This window comes from Leucopleurus acutus (genome assembly GCF_964270905.1).
Source record: "Leucopleurus acutus genome assembly, chromosome: 2".
NCBI classification, from domain to species: Eukaryota; Metazoa; Chordata; class Mammalia; order Artiodactyla; family Delphinidae; genus Leucopleurus; species Leucopleurus acutus.
Window position 1 is genome coordinate 132,827,911 of NC_139143.1, and position 21,491 is coordinate 132,849,401.

The window sequence follows — 21,491 nt, forward strand, 5'->3', positions numbered from 1 at the left end:
GATTTGTTCAGGTAGCCCAGGCCTGAACCAATCAACACTCTCCCAGACGCAGAGATTGGACAGGATCATCTTATGAATGTCGAGCAGCAGACTTGTGGGGTCTTGGGCCCTCCTTCTGGACCTGAAGGAGGAAGCTCCAGGCCCCTGTTACTGCTGGCAGCCATCTTGTATCCTTGAGAGAAGTTGGCCTTCGGAGAATGTTCCGAACAGGGAGAAGGTGCTCTGAGTCACAGAGAAACTGACATGCGGTTTGGAGGGGCCCCTCTTGAAGACGTATCTCTGTACCGTTGTGTAAGTAAGTCAATAAATCCCTTTAATTTAAGACCGTTTCAGTTGAATTTACTGTTATTTGTTAAAAAAAAAAATCCAAAGTGATATATATTTACTCTTGGGCCTCACTTAAGAATCCAAGAAACTAGTAGTCAGCTAAAGTATAGTCAGATTGGGATTATTTAGTAAGTTTACTTAACGTCTCATCACTTAGTTTACAGTTCTCTTGGTACATTTTAGATACTTTGGGGTCTTATGTTATGGGTGATCGATTCAACAACTGTTTATTATTAATATTAAGCATTCACTATTTCACTCTGTAAGGCACTGTGCATACAACAGGGATAAACATAGTTTCAGTACTGAGAAATCTCAAAGAACTAGTTGAAGAGGTGGACAAGAATATCAAAGAGGCATGCAAAAGTTAAAATCAGAAAAGGCAAATCAGAAAGATTTGGGAAAGAAAGGGAAATCAGAAGAAGGCAAAGAAGGGACGCATATTCAGAATGGTGGGGTGTTGGAGAGGAGACAAGGAGAGGAAGGGCAGGTGTCATTAGAGACTCCTAAGAAGGGGTTACTAACTTCTGTTTTTGTGCCACGGACCTCTTTGGCAGTATAGTGAAGTCTAGGAACCCATTTTCAGAACAATGTTTTTAAGTGTGTAAAATACTTTGGATTATGAAGGAAATTTAGAGTATTGAAAGAGCTATCAAAATACCTGAAAAAACAAATTTGTGATATAGCAGTATATGTGCTTCTTTATTAACTCATAGAAGAACAAGATTTATCAGTGAGCATAATTATTAACATAATTTTGAGGTAGTGATGAATTTAAATGATATTTTGAGTTATCTGCAGCAACTGTAATGTGATATGAAAATATCTGTGGTTTCTTTTGGTTGCAGAGGCACAGTTACCTCTAATATTATTGTGGTTTGTGGTCTACATTCATAATAGAAGGATGTGCTAAATTTTATTTAGTGGTTTCATTCAATGTAATTTTCTGAACCCCTGAATTGTATGCCAAGTTAAAAAAAAAAAAAAACCCTGTGTGAAGAAGAGATAAAATTTGAACTAATTCTTGATAGATTGAATGAGGTATCTAGGTAAGTGAAATAGAAATGAATTCAGGATGTATGGAATCACATGTACAAAGGCATGGTGGCATGAGAGCGGATAAGGGACTGTCAGCAGATTGCTTTGGTTACAGTGAAGAATGAATCTGGCATTGTGCGAGGAGGTTAAGCTGGAAAGATTGGCAAAATCTCATATCCTTGGGGTATTGGTTGGTTGTACATTATAGTATTAAATGTGATTCTGTCTTTAATGTGTTTGGAATCCTTTGCAGACTCTCTACTGCCTAGCATATATAGCCCAAGTTTCATACAGTTGCTCCTGTAATCAAGTCCCAGCTTTCCTTTCTAGTCTCATTTACCACCACTTTTCCTGCCACATACCATGCTCTGATAATTCTCAACTATCATGCTATATTTATACATACTATTCTTCTTATCTCTATTCATCATTTGGATGATCACTTCCTGTGCCTCAGTTGCCTCATCTGTAAAATAGGGACAGAAAGTACCTCATAGAATTGTTGTGGGGAGTAAATCAAATAGTTATTGAAACTTGCTTGGAACAATGCCTAATATGTGGTAAGCTCTCAATAAATTATAGCTATTATCATTATTGTAATTTTTATTCTTACCTATAATATCTTTTTCCCCTTGCCCAATTGGCCAACTCCTATACATTCTTTAAAACCCAGTCTGGACATTACCTCCTCCAGAAAGATTTTCTGATCACCCAACTTTCATTTCCTCCAGATAGAATTAATAACCTCCTCTTCTGTAGTATATCAGGATCTCATATAATTTCAATTCTTGTATTTTCCACAATGTACTATAAACTTATATTTCTATATCATTTTTCCCTATTATACTGTGGAGCTCCTAAAAGTAAGGGCTGAATATTATTTTTGATGTTTGTAGTGTTTGATTTTACTGAGGGGACGCTTAGGAGTTTCCATATCTGTCCATGGGTGGCAGCCACTAATAAGTTACTTTTAAATTCTAAATCCAGTGGTAACACAGATATAATGGTAGACAATTTGGTATAAGTTTAAAAAAAATTTTTTTTTATTAATAGGATTCTGGCCACTCTTCCTGTACACATCCCTTATATATTGGTGTTTTCAAGGTTTTGTTCTAGACTGGACCTTAATTTCTCACTCTACACAATCTTCCTTGGGGAACTCAATGACTTCTGTGGCATCAATTACTGTGTAATGATAACTTCTGAATCTTAACCCAGATTTGTTTCCTAAGGTTCATTTCCAAATACCAAAATATTTGCCATCTAACTCCTTATGGTGAGCAACACGAACATTCAATTCAATAGGCCAAAACTGAACTCAGTTTTTTCTAAACTCTTAAACCGTCTCCAGCCTAACTCTTACTAACTTGGTTTATACTCTCATAATCTCTCACCTCCTGAATCGCATACTTCTTCTAAAAATTAATTTATTATTTTTTCTGATTAATAAAAAGGAATACTTTCTCTTTGTAAAAAGAAATTCAAGCAATGAAGGGAATATGTGATTTAGCAATCTTATCTTCCAGAGTGAACTACTGTTCCCCCTGTGTGACGTATATTCTACCAAACTTTTACGTGCATATTTTTACACACATTTTTATTTGATTTATGCAGGAGTCTCTACGTTTCCTTGTCTCTATAGTAGCCCCCTTGTAATCTATTCTGGATACATACTTTTCTAAGGTATGGGTGACTGGGTGACTTTTCTAAAAGGCAAATTGCATCATGCTATTCCCCTGTTTTGATTTTGTTCTTTTTTGCTTTGTGTGTGTGTGTGTGTGTTTACTATTCTCCTGTTTAACATCCCTAAAAGGCTATCCATTTCTTGTAGGATAATGTCTAAACTTTTGAGATAACATACAAAATCCTACATGATTTGGCCCCTTCCTATTTCTCTAGCCCTGGAATTACACTTGACTGTGCTACATTCCACCTTTGATGCATTGGGAAGTTTTTCCAACTGTCAAATGAAGATTGAAAATAATACTTATCACAAGGAAATAGCATATAAAGTGCTGAGCCTACCACCTGTTTCAGAGGCTATTGTGGAAGAAGAAAATGTTTTTGTACATAGGTGTCCAGTCCCTCTTGCTTTCTGAGTAGGAAGACCCTTTGAGGTGCAGATTGCCCATGCAATGCTTGAACAGAATTGGAACACCTCCCCACCCCCAGCCCCCGGCCTCCCCCCCTCCCAGACACACACACAAGAAAGAAAAGGAAGAAGGGAAGAATGACATTAATTTGAATAGATTTGAAAGACGATGGAAGGTGAAACCTGAGTAGCAGGGAAGGATGAAGAGAGGACAGTTCCCACAGGAATTTTTATTTGGAGGGGTGGTGTTATGGAAGTAGATATAAGGTTGGTTTAAGAAAGAAGAGTTTTGAGAGAAGCAGCTGTCAGAGTAAATGGGACTTAGGAGAGACAAACAGGTTAATATCTTTCGGACATTGCTAACTCCTCTGCCCTCCAGTTCCCAACAGCTTTAGTTATTTTGTCAAGGTCAGATTTATGTTCTTTAGAATTTGACGCTAGGTCGAGGCTGGCCATGAACTAGTCCAGTGATATTCCGGTTACACAATTATTGTTTGCCATCCTTCAGGGTCCACTCCCCATGCTTTAACTCTGACGCCTGCCCGAAATTCATTCATCCGACAAATATTTGAATGACCTTCCCTCTCCCAGTCTGCTGAATAGCCTGTTATCCAGGGTCAGTCCCTAAACTTCGGTAGTGGCTTTTCTGACACTCCAACACTAAAATTTGCCTTCCCCCCACCCTTTTTTTTTTCGTGCAACCCAGCACTCCGCATCCACTTCATTCGCAGTTACATTTTGTACTCAATTGCTTGACTATCTTTCCTCCTCTAAGGAGCACCTTGGAGCCAGGAGTGGTGTTTTATAAATCTACTAGCAGAGTGTACGGCACGAAGTAGATGCTTAGCGAAAGTTTATTGAATGAGTGTCCTGTGCATTTCAGTGACATCATATCCTGTGTGCCTTGGCGTCAGTCAGCACTCCTGAGGGAGGCCCAGAGGTCGCAGGGTTTGTCATTGTTTATAACGTGCATCGAATATCTCAAACGCAGGCTAAGGTTTCAGACGGCCCACAAGAAGCGCGGCCATCAGGACGCTGGATCCCGGTCTTTTAGTTCAGAGACTGCAGCTTGGGGCGGGAACCCACTGCCTGGGAAGCGCCGGCATTCTACAACCCTGGGAACAGAACCTGCGAGGGAGGGAGCAGGCAGCTCACTTATCGCGGTGTTTCCTCCCTCCTCCCTCCCAGGGGAGTTCTCGCGAGAGAAGCCAGGGGAAGATGGCCGTCCCCTGTTTTTCGGTGTGAAGCAGTGGTGGCGGCTGCGGCGGTGGAGACGGGGATTCTGGTGTCGTGGGCACCTGAACTCTAGCTCCCCCCAGCGAGCGCGCGTCCCTTCGTGCCTAGGCGAGAGCCGGCTCTTCTTCCTCCGGGAGATGCGTTTGTCCCGGGCTCGGGGGCGCTCTGGGAGTTCATGCTGCGCTGGAGTATCCTGGCCACCGCTCTAATCGCCTTGTGCGGCCGCAGCGCAAGCTTCGTCGCCAGGGGTGAACCTCCTGGATCCCCTCTCTGCCCCTGGCGGCGATGACCGGGGAGAAGATCCGCTCATTGCGGAGGGACCACAAGCCCAGCAAAGAAGAAGGGGACCTGCTGGAGCCCGGGGATGAGGAAGCGGCGGCTGCCCTCGGCGGCACCTTTACCGGAGGCAGGATTGGCACAGGCAGCAGCAGCAAGGGCGGTAGAGCCTGTCATAAGATCTTCAGTAACCATCACCACCGGCTACAGCTGAAGACAGCTCCGGCCTCCTCCAATCCCCCCGGCGCCCCGGCCCTGCCGCTGCACAATTCCTCCGTGACTACCACCTCCCAGTCCCCGGCTCTTTTAGCGGGCACCAACCCCGTTGCTGTCGTCGCAGGTGGAGGCAGTTGCCCCGCACACTACCCGGTGCACGAGTGCGTCTTCAAGGGGGATGTGAGGAGACTGTCCTCTCTCATCCGCACGCACAATATCGGGCAGAAAGATAATCACGGTGAGGAGTGCTCGCCCCTGTCCACCTCTCCTTCCCAGAGCCTAGGTTGTGCCTCCCCAGGCCTCTGAAATCCTAACAGACCCTTCTTTCCTCTCTTTTGCCCACCATTCCAAGCCAAATGCCCGTAAATCTTGTAATAGCATGCCAGTGGTTTCGGGATTGGTTCTTGTGGGTGCGAAGGAATGTTTCTTCCTTGGCTACTTCAAACTCTTAGAAGCTGTTTGGTTTATGTTTGAGACAGGGCTTCAGTGTGTTGATTCTTGACCATAAGAAATTTTAGATTGCCTCTCATCCAACCTGGTTATCATCCATTGTTTATTGAACTGTATCTTTTCTTCTTCAACCCTCCTGCCCCCTTGGGATCTTGAATTTTGAACATATAAATTACCCAACTCCCTTCATTGCCCAGGTACAAATCCCAACCTGACTGCAACTGGTTGTGATTTCTACGTGCCATCAGGTTGTCTGTTTCTTTTCTTTCTTTTTTCTTCTACTTTTAGGAAGCTTAGTTTGGTACAAAGTGTTTACACTTTGCAAATGCTTTGATTTCTGAAAGCCACAGTACAAATTTGTTGGCATTTGATACCTGGAGCATGTAAAGTGACTTCTGAGTGGCTAAGATTTTGTTGAAGTAGAGCTTAGAGTTTTTTGCTTGTTTTAGATAGATAATTGCTAATAGTAATGTTTTATCTTGATGATCTGTGACTAAAAATAGTACTATGATTTTTCATAGTAACCTCATCATATCCTACATGACAACATATAGTGTCATTTGTTATTCAAGGACCGTATTTCTACTTTTTGCTTTAATTTATTAGCTGAATTTTTTTCTGTTTCTTCTAAAAACATAATGTGACTGAGTTGACATTTAAACCACAGTAAATTAATGAAAACTATTGTCAACATTGATATTTTCAACATTTGATAGGCCGTTTTAAACTGGGTAGTTGGCAAATATTTTTAATAGCTCGGCTTTTAACTGAACGTGAGTATTGTATACATTCAGTTAGAATAACTCAACTCTGCTCAAAATAGTGCAACACAGTAATGAAATACTTGCCTGTGGAATAACCTCCCTTAATTCTGTTGGACTCTAGGCTTCTTATGTACAATTAGGGCAAAAATTGACATTAAAAAAAAAAAGTAAGATTTCTGTTGGTTGTATAATTCTCTAACAACTGCATTTGTATTCTGAATTTACAATATTGTAAGAATTACTACCTCTCATTTATCAAAAATCAAATCCTCCAGAGTGTTCCTAAAAGCTGCACCCAGTTTTTCATTCCTACATTTAATTTACTTAATTACTTTACTGTTGTTGCAACGACATAATATTGTTCGTTCATGGTAATTATTTTCTGACCCTTTGGGAAACAGTTTTTAGTGGGAGATCTGTTGTAGCTTCAGGTTGTTTAGTTATTAGGACATTTTTCAGATTTGGTCTTCATAGTAGCTATATATATATATATATATATATATATATATATATATATATATATATATATATATATATAGTTTATCTTATGGCCATTGCCTTTAAATTGTAGAGTTCCATTACATTGAAATGTACCTGAAAACAGATAAAACTTTGTTTTTGAGAATTGATTCCCTTTGAAAGAAGAAAGAGGTGACTATGACTGACAAAGTATGATAGTATAGAATGTTAGAACTGATTTTCTTGACTGATCACAGAAGGTACTGAATTGCAGGATTATTGGGCTTGCATATGTCATCTAGCATTTACGAGTTGGTTTGTTAAAGTACAAATTCTGTTCAAAGTAATTAGAATCCTGAATATCCTTGAACTCTTCCTTAGCCCACTGAAATTCTCTTTCTAAGTTGTCTTGATATACTAAATGCTTGCATTGTACTTAGCTGCCCTTACATTGTTGATTTTATTTTTTTTTTATTGATGTATAGTTGACTTAGAATGTTTCAGGTGTACAGCAAAGCGATTCAGTTTTATATATATATATGTATTTTAGATTTTTTCAGATTCTTTTCCATTATAGGTTATTGCAAGATATTGAGTATAGTTCCCTGTACTATACAGTAGGTCCTTGTTGTTTATCTGTTTTATATATAGTAGTGTGTATCTGTTAATCCCAAATTCCCAATTTATCACCCCCCTCCCTTTCCCCTTTGGTAATCATAAATTTGTTTTTTATGTCTGTGAGTCTATTTCTGTTTTGAAAATAAGTTCATTTGTATCATTTTTTTAGATTTCACATTTAAGTGATATAAGATGTTTGTCTTTCTCCGATTTACTTAGTCTGATAATCTAGGTCAATCTATATTGCTGCAAATGGCAATTATTTCATTCTTTTTTATGGCTGAGTAGTATTCCATTGTCTATATATACCACATCTTCTTTATCCATTCATTTATCCGTGGACATTTAAATTACTTTCATGTCTTGGCTATTGTAAATTGTGCTGCTATGTACATTGGTGTGCATATATCTTTTCGAATTAGAGTTTTCATCTTTTCTAGATATATGCCCAGGAGTGGGATTGATGGATCATATGGTAACTCTATCTTTAGTTTTTTAAGGAACCTCCATACTGTTCTTAAAGGCTACACCAGATTACATTCTGTTACATTGTTGATATTTTTGATGAATGTAACCAATGGTTCACATACCTGTGGAAAATGTAATTGTTTTGCCTGCAATTTACATTCTCATCTCCTGCAGTGAAGACTCCTAAGGAAGAGTGGCTTCTATTTAATGTGCTACTTCTTTAATCTCCTTTTCCCCTGTAGCTGCATAATTTCCCTGCTATATTACATTACTTTTACTCATGAAATTTTACTAACCTGGATACTTTAGTCTTTTTAGATTACTTTTCCTTTCAAATTACAAAAGATAAATGTGTTTTGAGTCACCCAACAAAAACAAGCTCTTTGTTATATTTGGATTGTTATAGCCTGATGAGTACATAGCAGAATCATACACTCATACAGGTGCATAGCAGAGCCATACAATTATATCACATCATATGACATAGTTTTATATTCACTAGATGTTCCTTCCATAATGTAATGATGATGATGATCATCATCAAAGATAATAGTTTATTAAATACATCAATGCTATGCTAAGTGTTTACATACATTATTACATTTAATTCTCACAATAACCCTGCTATAAAGGGTAGCTTTATCCTTGTTTTAAAGGTGAGGAAAGTGAAGCCTGGAGAGGCAAGGAAACTTTGCCAAAGTTGCATACTTAGTAAATAAGCTCCAAAGCTGGGAACTGAACTGACAGCAGGAACTCCAAAGCACATGATCAGCCTGTTTGTAAATATTTCTGTTGATCGGGATGCACTATTTTGCAAAGAAGTCAATTTTAATAATGTGTATGTGGCAATTTATGGCAAAGTTTTTAAATATATATTTCTCATTTAGTACTTGTAGAGAGAGAATGCCACTGAACAGCTCACAGAGATTTTCTGTAGAGCCCAAATCTCTCACTGTTGTTATTTTTCTTTTTATGTAATGGCACGGATAAATAGGCTACTTTGTCCACATGATAGCCCTTTAGGTATTTGACAAGCAAGAGCTATCATGTTCTCCTTATCTTCAGGTTAAACATTCCTAACTTCCGTATCCATTCTTCATATGACATGGTTTATAAAATTTTAAGAATGGTCCCTGAAACACAGTAAATGCTATAGAGGTGTATTAAAAAAGTAAATGAAAATCTTAGTCATCTTCTTTTAGTGAAACTCTGGTTTGTTAGTTCTTTCCTTTGAGGATGGTGCCCAGAACTAGCCTTAGTGTTGAAGCTATAGTAGCCTCATCAGCAAAGACAGAGACTATATTTATTGCTCTAAGGAATACACATTTAGTAATGTATATTAGTAAAGAGCATACATTAAATAATATAGTACAAGAGTATGTAGATTTTTTAATACTGTTTATTCTCAAGTAAGTGGCTGTCTTTCTGTTCTGTCCTTTTTTGTCCTTATTTTTTTTTTTAACCTCAAAACAGGACTTTACATTTATTAGTTTTTATCTTGTTAATCTTGATCCTTTATTCTACCTACCTGGAAAGCTTATTGAATCCTAATTTGGTCACTATTTAGCTCACTGTTCATTAGCTCTTTCAGTTTGCAGTGATCTCTGAATTGAAAAACTTTTTTTTGGTGTGTGTGTATGTATGTGTATTTACAAATTATTGTCAAATTGAGTAGGAGCAAGGATAGAGCTTTTTCTTTTATGGAAAAATGTTAGTTGAGTTTGAATTGCTTTTTCTAAGCCATCAATTATATTAAGGAATATTGTATTTGGATCCAAACATATCTCTTGAAATATAAGTTAAATATAGTAACAGCCATAATATCATATATATACTGTGTTCAAATATGCCAGTGATTTTGACACATGGTATATTTAATAACAGCTCTTCTCGGGTGGGGAAAAAGATACATTAAGTGTACAAAAATTACTTAAACCTTATATCATTAGTATATCTTTAGTTATATACCCCCCCTTTTTTTTTTTACTATAGGATTAAAGTTTAAGTCTAGGCTTTTTTTCACATTGAGTGTGAAGATTTTTCTGAATCCCTTTTTGCCATTGGTAGTTAAACAAAGCATCATGGTAACATGCTATTTTTTTTATAGTTGATGCTAATGATTTTTACTTCTTCCCCTTTAGAACTGAGAATGCTTATGAAGTTTATAGAAGACTTTCTTGATTTTGACTGCATCCCATTTGTTAAACTTGTAATTTTGTTTTTTCCCTTAATTGAGTCAAATATCTTTGGAAGTTAAGCACCTTATCTTGGACATTAGTCAGAAGCTTTTAGGGGCCAGAGTGACAAAAGTCCTTGATATATGAATTGCTCAAACCAGCGTTTCCTAGATGTGAAAAATTTCTGATCTATTCTGAGAGGTTTGGCAGTTTCTACGGCCTTTAATTACATCGTCTGGCCTGTGACAAGCCATCTTCTCTATACACAGTTAATTTTCATTTTTACTGAATTGTAGTGTAATCTTCTTGAAGCTATTTTACATAGTGATTAGAGATTTCAAATTTAAAATAAAAGTCAGTTTGAGAATATTCCTGCCAATGCAGGTAACTCAATGAAGTGATAAAGAAATGGTTAACTTGTGTCTGGTGGCTGACAGATTTCTTCAGACAGAGATTTTAAAACATCTTACGTTCAGAAAATTTAAAAATGTACATTTGAGAATGGAGGCGATAGGAAATCTTTTTGGTGCCCATACAATATGTTTATTTTGGCTTATTCTATATGAATTGATCTTTCTTTTGATATCATTTTCTCTGCTTCGTTTTTGTCCCTAACCTTCATGATGGGTGATACAAGAGAATAAAGCACAATATGTCTGTTTGAGAAAAGGCGACTATAAAGGTAAACTTTGCATGGAAAAAAAAATCTTGAAGTCTCAGGTGAACAATTTTAGTCAAGAGGCACATCTTTAAAAGAACACTAGTAGTTTTGTATCTGTCCTCCTCGTGTTTTGTAGTCTTTTCTGAATTTTGTTTTTGGAAGGCATACTTCATTTTCCCTTAGGAAAAAAAGTGGTTTCTGGAGGCCCAAGATAATCCATTAAAGTTTTATGTACTGTCACTGGGTATGAGGGTGATTTGTCTGTGAAATCTGTCACTCCACTGATCCTGTGGGGTTGATTCAGTTGATTTCCATGACTGTATGAATAGAACCTTCTTCCTTTCACCTTTTCCTGCATGTGCATCTCCAACAGAATAGGACTGTCCTGGTGTTAAATGAGTTTCCTGATGCCATCATCATTAGCACTATAGAACATGAACTGCTACTTGAAATTGTGATATGAACACATCTGCAGAGCTACCTCTGAAGAGCTGCTTTCACTGAACCACAGTAGAAGTAGGAAGTCTGACCTTCAAACTTTGGCAAAAAAGGAAGCAGAAATGAGCAATTACTGATGATATTGTGTCCTGGGCATCGGCAATGAGGCAGGAGAATTCTGGAGGACTTATTGGAGAACTGAATATGTCTGTCCCAAGTTAATGGCATTCATAAGTCATAGAAATCTAAATGAAGAGTACAAGGTAATTGTCAGGATGCTTTGTGTTCTAGAAAAGGAGTGTAGATTCTCAAAAATTGGATAGGGGCTGGAAAGACAAACAGTATATTCCTGTTCATATACCATTTATTTCACTGGGGAGCGGTAGAAGATCAGTTTTAGAGCAAGACAGAAGCATGTCAAATGAGGGTAGGAAAAAGGGAAAAGGTCTCTTTTCTAACTGTTTAAAGATTATGAATGGTGTTAGTTATCAGGATATGTGAGGTTTAACTGTGTGGTTGCATTTCATCTGTTCTTAAGCCTGTTAGTCTTGTTGGTATCCCAAAGATCATCTGTAAAACTAGAAGGCTTTTTCTATATATGGAATCAGATCTGAGTTGGAGACCATACTTCTCTACAAACTGGTTTTTATGTAATTATACTATTTATTTAACTGCTGAAATAAGTCGATATAATAATATCTATCTCTTGGGGCATTATAGTCTTAAATGGGAGACCACACTTGAAGAAAATATTTTAATGATGAAGGCTCATATCATAGTAATATCCATTAATATCAATATCTTGCTCTACTTTTGCTGTGACGTGCCTTTCAGTAGAGGACATTCTAGTTTTTGAGGTTTAGTTAGGACTTCATTCAATTGAGGTTTTATCTGCTTCTTGAATTTATACTGCCTATCAGTTTGCTAAAAGGTTTATTTGACTCTCCTGTCAGTCATCTTTCGTCTACTACTGGTGCAACTTGGTTCAGAACATTTGGATTCTTGGCTGTAGATATCTGTCAGGTGTGTTAATTTATCCTCTCTTAATCAGCACTGAGCTGACTTCTATAAAGCCACCTGTGCTGTGTTGCATATCCTCTTGGATATTGGTTGGCTTTCATAGAGAATTGTGTGGACACCTGCATTGTCCTGAGGTAAAATGCTTTTTGGAGAGTAAAAATAGATTTTAACACTATTCTAATGGTTCTTCATAGTTTTTTTCCCCCTTTTTTGGTTCATTCATTCCTTCACTTAACAGATATATACTGAACTCCTGATATGTGATAAACAGTGTTTTAGGTGCTGGGGTTACAACAGTGAACAAAATGAACAAAGTCGTCCCTGCTGTCAGGGAGCTTACATTCTAATGGGGGAAGATAAATAATAAACAAACTAATAAAAATATAGTAAAGAGAATATGGCAGAAAAGAGTTTTAGGCAGAGAACTGCAAACACAAAGGTACCATGTTCAAAGAATAGTGTGGCTGGAACAGGCAGAGAGTGGTAGGATATGGGAGATTTTGAGACCGGGGTGTAAACATGTAGAACTTTTGTAGGTAATTGTTAAGGATTTTGGCTTTTACTTTGAATAACATAGGAAGCTATTTGAGGGTTTTGAATAGCCAGGTAACATGATCTGATTTTAAAAGGCTCTTTCTGGCTACTATATGAGGCAGAAAAGAAACTTTGGTCGGGGGCATGGGTCAATTTAACATGCTATTATTATAAGTGGGGGTAACTGGAAATAATGAGAAGGTAGAACTGGTTAGGAGTCAATGATAGATTGAAAGTAATGTGTGTGTGTGTGTGAGTTTTAGTACTATAGTACCATTTATGAGAGAAAGCACAAAAATTCTCCCTTTTTATTGCTTGCTTGGATGAGACTTGAAGATGTCTGTGGAAGCTGGAGCTGTGTTGGTTCTAGGACTTGTAATTTCCTGCTTTGCTCCCTCGTTAGGGGTCACATGAAGTCAAAACTATTTTTGTAATAACCCAAAGTCATTGTTTGCCTTTTTCACAGCGCTGACATTTTCACTGATGGTACAAAAGCAGTGGTGGGTAAAATTGTTGGAACATTAGCATGAATCAAGGCACCAAACTGCTAGTAGTCATTGTATTATTCACTGCCATGTACTTGAAGTAGGAAAAAAAAAAAAGCCAATTTCACAATGTCTTTGATGAAGGCGTAGAAATTGTTAATTTTTAAAGTCTTAATCTTGAGTACATACTTTTTTATTCTTTGTGACATAATGTGAATTATGCATAATACTTTTCTGCTGCATACTGAAGAAAAAGAAAGGGAGAACATTTGTGCAGTTGAGTTGTAAGCCAAACTAGCTGCTTTTGTCATGGAACACCATTTTTATTTGAAAGAACAGCTTACACACAAACTATGGTTATCACAATTTGGATATCTGGCATACATTTTCTGGAAATTGGATGAAGTGAACCTGTGACCTCAAGGAAAACAGTTGACAATATTTGTTGCCAATTAAAAAATTCAAGCTTTGAAATGAAATTTAGAATTTGGAAAACTTGTCTCTGTCACTGTAAGCTTGACAGCTTCCTAGTATTTAAAGACTGTTCTGGTCAGATTGGTGATATTACTAAATGTGATTTAAAAATTTTTGTATACTGAAATGTGTTGACATTTGGAAGATCTGCATAACTCAGTAAATCAGTATTTTTTAGACTGATCAACGCCTGATGTTACAAAACCATGCATCAGTAAAAGATCCATTCAAAGTGTAAGAGAAACCAATGAATTTCAGTGTACCACAGTACAAAAAATTTATTGATATGGTTTGAGATCTCACATGGCAACAAACATTAAAGAAATAACCACTTACTAAGTTTTGGTGTAATATCAAAGAATACCGCCAATTATTTGGAAAGGCTGTTAAAATACTCCTCTTTTTTTTCAAGTGCATATCGTCTGAATCTGGATTTTCTTCATATACTTCACGACAGCATTTACACCTGACTGAATGCAGAACCAGTTATAAAAACCCAGCTGTCTTCTATTAGGCCAGACATTAAATTAAATTTGTTTTTATTTTTAATTAAAGAATTTAAAATAGTACCACTTTTGTCATTCTTTTTGTTTTGTTTTGGAAAATTGTATTTTTTTCATAAAAAAATTATATTAACATATAACGGTTTTAACAATTTTAATTTCTAACGTAAATAGCAATAGATTTATTCATATAAGAGATTTTTGGGATCTTCAATAATTCTTAAGAGTATAATGCGGTCTTGAAACCAGAAAATTTGAAATCTGTTGGTATAGTAAAAAGAATACTGATTTTAGAGTCATGACTCCCACAATTTCTGGATATGTAATTTTAGGAATTTACTTAACCATTTTTAGATGTATTTTTCTTATGACATGTGAAATAGGAATAATCTTTGTCTCACAGGGTTAGGGAGCAAATTAAATAAGATATCTAAAGTATACAGCATAGTGCTGGGCACATAGTATATAATATATGCCCTGTAAATGCCAGCCATTTGGTTGATAATTTGCATACTTCGACTATAGTGGTCTTAATATTACTGGAATGTTTTTTACTCATTTAACGAAACAGAGTTCAGTTTTGTTTACCAAGTTAAAACCAAGGCATCCAATTTCAGATTTAAAAGTATATTTTGAAAAGTTAACGGAGAAAGTTATTTTAAGTTTTTAGTGTCCTTTGTGTAACAAATTAGTTTAAGCAGTAGGTTGAGGACTTAGAAAACTGAGGGGATAGTAGGTGAAGGGTCAAACTAGGATACTTGAGCACTTAGTTTCATGATACATTTAGTCAGTAAAGTAAATGTGGTATTGGGTAGATAATGATGTTGATAAAGATTATTTTGCATTTAAAATATTGAAATCATAGCATGACATTTGGCATCCTTGATTGTAAGTAGTGTGTATTTCTGATTATGTTCTTACCTTAAAGTGAGAGGGACTGGATCGTTGAGCTCAAAGTCATTTCTAGTTCATAAATCTTTTGAAATCGTGATTAATTTGGACTTGTAATAGGAAGTTTCATTTGTAACTTAAGTAGGTGCTGAGGCTTTTACCTTTTCATCTGTATGTTCTTGGAGGGTTTAAGAAAACAGAGTACTTATCTAGGTGCATAAATGCCTTGATTTCTTCACCTGTATGCTCTAGAGTGTAAGTTTTTGAATAGTTACTATGTTCACATGCTACAAAAGTATAAAAAGATATAAAAGGATATGATGTAAAAATAAAATTTCTCTCCCACCTGTCTTTATCCACCCAGTTATCCTCTTTGACAGCAGCTAGTGTTATCAGTTCCTTGTTTTCTTTTTCTGCTACCATTTAGAACATGGTACTTTTTTTTTTCTCCTGAAAGATAGGGAAGTGAAGAAAGAACTATTACAACCTTTCCTACTATTAGGACAAAAATGGATATTCAGAAATTTATATGTTTGATTTTAAATGTCTTTCTCTTTTCTTATTTTTAAATTTATATCTCTAGCCTCGACTTCTCCTTGGAGTTCCAGATTTTATAATTATCTCCACTTGGGAATCTCAGAGATATTTCAAAATTTATTTGTCCAAAATGGAGTTATCATTTTCCACTTCCCACCTGGCCATCTAGTAAATCACATCATTTAGTTATCCAGTTCTCAAGTGTCAATCACTGGGATCATTCTTTGTCTTACCCCCTCTTTTTACCCATACATGTCTAATTAACAAGTTATTTTGAATCAGTCTACTTTCTGTCTCCACTGCTACCACTTTGAGACCAACCAATTTTTATTATCTTTTCCCTGGAATACTGCACCAGACTCATAACTAGTCTCCCTATGTCCCCTTCCATTCCATTCTCTGTATGTTAAGAATAGTGATCTTAAAATGTAATTTGTATCATGTCATGTCCCTACTCAAGGTCCTTTAATGCCTTCTCCACTTAAAAGTAAGTTCATATTTTTTACCATATGTTATAGAACCCTGCATGATCTAGCCCTTTCTTACTTCTCTGATATAATCTTTTACCAATCCCTCCTTTTTTTCTATGTCTGGCCATACTTATTTTCTTTCAGTTCCTTGAACATGCCAGGTTATTTCTGGCCTCTGTCTGGAAAGCATTTCTTCTTATTCTTTGACTTCATAGTTCTTACTTAGCGTTTAGATCTCATTTTAGAGAGATTTTCCTGACTTAAATATCAAAAAGTATGTCTGTCCTTATTATTTTCAGCCTTAGCCTTTTATTTTTCTCAACACTTATAATCTATTTTGTTTTATTTTATATTTCTCTTTCTTTATGAATATAAACTCCACGAGGGCAAGAATTATTTCTAGCTTATTAATGGTTGAATCTCTAGTGTCTAGCACTATGCCTAGCACATAGTGATCCTCAGTAAATATTTATTGAATGGAAATGAATGGATTTTCCTTCTGGGTAAAATGTTGGAGAAATAACAGAACCTATGAACTCCTTCTAACTTTGTATTAAAATACAATGATAACTCTAGAATCAAGTAAACTAGATAATGAGAGAAATTTTTAATAATAGTAATGTAGTATGATTAAATATAGAAATTATATTGATGAATGACAGGTGTTCTTTCCTGTCACCTGTAATGTGACATGAAACCCTTAGTGATTAGAGCATTGGTCTACAAACATTTCATTAAAGGGCAAGATAGTGAATATTATAGGCTTGCAGGCCATACCATTTGTTGCATGAAAGTAGCCATAGACAATTCATAAACAATCAGCATGTGGCTGTGTTCCAGTAATACTTTACATCATGTCCCTGAATTAGAGGATGAAGAAGTTTCTAATATGGAAAACAGATGGCAGGAGCAAGTATGTGCTCGACAGCAAGCTTACCCTTTCTTCTTGCCTTCATTTATTGTTATCATTAAGACTTATAACAGTAGAAAAAAAATAAAACTTTTTCTGGTACCTTATTTTGAATAGAGAAATTCACACTAAAGAAGCAAGTGGGCAAGAGAGCTTATTTTAGTTGAGAGCTAGACTAACCTTGGTGATGGTTGTTAAGGAACAATAAATCCAGTGAAAAGACCTTTTTAAGGAAGACTTTTTCTTTTAAAATTATTAGGAGAGTGAATAAGTTTTTACTTATCGGCCACCTATCTCTTATTTATCTTTAAACAGCTTTATTCTGATATAATTCCTATAGCATGCAGTTGGACCATTTAAAGTGTACAATGAAATGGTTTTTGGTATATTTAGAGTTGTGCAACCATTACCACAATCACTTTGAGAACATTTTTATCAACTTAAAAAGAAATCATGTATTTTTTTTTACCTTTCACTGGCCCCCACTCCATTTCCTCCAGCCCTAGACAATCTCTAATCTACTTTCTGTCTCTTTAGATTTTATTATTCTAGGCACTTCACGTAAATGGAAATCACACAATCTGTGGTCTTTCACTTAGCACACTGGTTTTTAAGGTTCATTCGTGTTGTAGCATGTATCACTATTTCATTCCTTTTTATTGCCGATTAAGATTACATTGTATGGATGTACCTCATTTTGTTTGCACATTCATCAATTAATGGACATCTGAGTTGTTTCTACTTTTTGGCTATTATGAGTAATGCTGCTATGAACACTTGTATATAAGTTTTTGTGTGGGCATGTTTTCATTTTCTTGGGTATATATCTTTTGCTGGGTCATGTGATAAGTCTGTGTTTACCATTTTGAGGAACTACCAAACTGTTTTGCAAAGTGGTTGCAATATTTTACTGGCCCAACAGCAGTGTTTGAGGATTTCAGTTTTTCCTCCTTTCCAACACTTGTTATAGCCATCCTAGTGAGCATAAAGTTGTGTCTCCTTATGGTTTTGATTTGTATTTTCTTAATGGCTAATGATTTTGAGCATCTTTTCATGTGCTTTTTGGCCATTTGTATATCTTCTTTGGAGAAATGGCTATTCATATATTCGCATTTTTAAATTGGGTTGTCTTTTTTTTTTTTTTTTTTTTTTTTGCGGTACGTGGGCCTCTCACCGCTGCAGCTTCTTCCGTTGCGGAGCACAGGCTCCGGACGCACAGGCTTAGCGGCCATGGCTCACGGGCCCAGCCACTCCGCGGCACGTGGGATCCTCCCGGACCGGGGCACGAACCCGTGTCCCCTGCATCGGCAGGCGGACTCTCAACCACTGCGCCACCAGGGAAGCCTGGGTTGTCTTTTTATTATTTAGTTTTAAGAGTTTATTTAGAGTATTAGAGTCTCATAGGAAAGTGCTTAAATATCAGCTTGTTCTTTTAGCTTCAGAGTGTAGAGGAGTTTCTGCTATTTATTCTCTTGAATGTTGAGAGGATAATGAGGGCAATATGCTTGTCCTTTCCCATATTAGATCTGAATAAATCATTTCAGGATGGATGAGCAGAAAAAGAAAATCCATTTGAGAGTCTTTGGAAAACAGTTATTATAAAAGAAGCATCATTATAAGTATCCTGAAGATACTGTTAGGAATACTATAAGAAATAGAAGAAAAGTTTAGAAAATAATTGCCTTGTTTTTCAGTAACACATAAAACAGTTTGTTTCTTTAAAACTGTTAAATAGTGATGTGAAGAAAACAGTCCAAATTATGAAGATACTATGGAAATTTTAAAAAATATAATCACTGCATTAAAATGATCTAAATTGAGTATAGAAAGTAAAGTTTTGACAGTAAAGAAAATTGAATGAGTGATGTACAAAAATAATTTGAAAACAAAGACTGTAGAGGAAAAGGAGACAGATTAAAAGAATGAAGGACAAGTTATAAATATGGACTTTACATGTGTAGATTGTATTCTATGAATAATATGAATTTCCAGAGAATAAAACAGAAGAAGTGGATCAGAGGCAACACCCAAAGCTATAAATAAAGAAGAAAACATTTTTTTATCTAAACTTTGTTCTGATTCCAAAGTTAGAGCTCATAATTTGTTCCAGGGAAAATTAATGAAAAGAGATCTGCATATCTTCACACAATTTTTTTTTTTTTTAATTGCCCAAGCAGCGTGGCTTGTGGGATCTTAGTTCCCCCGACCAGGGATTAGACCCGGGCCCTCGGCAGTGAAAGTGCAGAGTCCTAACCACTGGACTGCCAGGGAATTCCCTCTTGGTGCTATTTTAAAATTGAATGAATCCTACATATATACAAGTAAAAAGCACAGATTACTATAATATTGAACTAAAATGTATATCAATTTGGCCTCAGACCTCGCCAATGTTAGAACATACTTGATACACCATCTGCCAACTGTAGAATTCTTTCTAGCCAAATATTCATTTGTGAAAGCAATAGTAACATTCTAGAAAATAGACCAACCATCATGATATCATTCCTGAAAAATATTATTCAAAGAAGTATCTCAGATTGGAAGGGTTAAATGACTAACCCAAGAAAGGAGACATGTGTCCAAAAAGGACTGATAATGAATTTTAAACCAGTTAAATATACCATAGATCAGTCTAATAATTAAAGCAAATATGATTATAATCCTAAGAGCAAATTTCCAACCCCCTCCCAAATAAAACCCCAAAAAAACACTTTTGCTTCAAATTTTGAAAGACATGTAATCTATAATGGGTAAGGAAATGGTTTATAACCACTGATTAAATTAGTGAAACAAAAATGGAGCTAGAGGAGACATAAAAGTACTGAACTCTTTATAATTGCATCAAAAAGAATAAAATACCTAGGAATAAACATACTTAAAGAGGTTAAAGACCTGTACTAGGAAAGCTATAAGACACTGATGAAAGAAATGGAAGACAACACAGATGGAAAGATATACCATGTTCATGGATTGGAAGAATTAATATTGCTGAAATGGCTATACCACCCAAAGCAGTCTACAGACTCAGTGCAATCCCTATCAAAATACTAAGGGCATTTTTCACAGGGCTAGAATGAATAATTCTAAAATTTGTATGGAAACACAAAAGACCCTGATTAGCAAAGGCAATCTTGAGAAAGAAGAACAGAGCTGGAGGGATCATGCTCCCTGACTTCAGACTGTACTACAAAGCTACAGTAACCAAAACAGTATGGTACTGGCACAAAAACAGACACGTAGATCAATGGAAGAGAATAGAGGGCCCAGAAATAAACCCACGAACATATGGTCAATTAATCTATGACTTTGTCATAGGAGGCAAGAATATACAATGGAGAAAAGAGAGTCTCTTTAATAATTGCTGCTGGGAAAACTGGACAGCTACATGTCAAAGAATGAAATTAGAACATTCTCTAATACCATATACAAAAATAAACTCAAAATGGATTAAAGACATAAATGTAAGACCAGAAATCATAAAGCTTCTCAGAAGAAAACATAGGCAAACACTCTTTGACATAAATAGTAGCAAAATTTTTTTGGATCTGTCTCCTAAAGCAAAGGAAAAAAAGCAAAAATAAACAAACAGGACCCAATTAAACCTGAAAGCATTTGCATAGCAAAGGAAACCACTGACAAAAATGAAACGGCAACCTATAGAATGGGAGAAAATATTTGCAAATGATCTGATCAACAAGGGGTTAATATCCAAAATATATAAACAACTCATATAACTCAACGTCAAAAAAAAAAACCCAGTTGAAAAATGAGACAGAAGATCTGAATAGACAGTTTTCCAAAGAAGACATACAGATTATTAACAGGCACATGAAAAGATGTTCAACATTGTTTAATCATCAGAGAAATGCAAATTAAAATCACAATGAGATATCACCTCACACAGAGTCAGAATGGCTGTCATCAAAAGGAACACAAATAATAAAACAATTATACTCCAATAAAAATTAATTAAAAAAACACAAATAACAAATGTTGATGAGGATATGGAGAAAAGGGAACCCTAGTACCCAGTTGGTAGGAATGCAAATTGGTGCAGCCACCATGGAAAACAGTATGGAGTTTTCTCAAAAAACTAAAAATACAACTACCATATGACCCAGCAATTCCTCTCTTGGGTATTTATCTGTAAAAAGCTGAAAACACTAATTCAAAAAGATACGTGCACCCCAATGTTCATAGCAACATTCTTTACAATTGCCAAGATATGGAAGCGACCTAAGTGTCCATCAGCAGATGAATGGATAAAGAAGATGTGGTTTACATACAATGGAGTATTACTCAGCCATAAAAAGATGGAATTTTGCCATTTGTAACAACATTGATGAACTTGGAGGGTATTGTGCTAAGTGAAATAAGTCAGACAGAGAAAGACAAATACTATATGGTATTACTTATATGTGGAATATAAAAAGTAAAATAGACTAGT

General features: G+C 36.1%; 1 protein-coding gene across 1 annotated transcript in view; it reads left to right on the forward strand.

Moving 5' to 3' along the window:
* Positions 1-4,694: 4,694 nt before the first annotated feature.
* ANKRD13C (ankyrin repeat domain 13C) overlaps positions 4,695-21,491 on the forward strand; it is a 79,985-nt gene continuing 63,188 nt past the window's right edge. Inside the window, exon 1 of the mRNA XM_082834731.1 lies at positions 4,695-5,423. Coding sequence (XP_082690857.1) covers positions 4,979-5,423 — 445 coding nt within the window. The 5' untranslated portion in view covers positions 4,695-4,978. The remainder of the gene's footprint in view (positions 5,424-21,491) is intronic.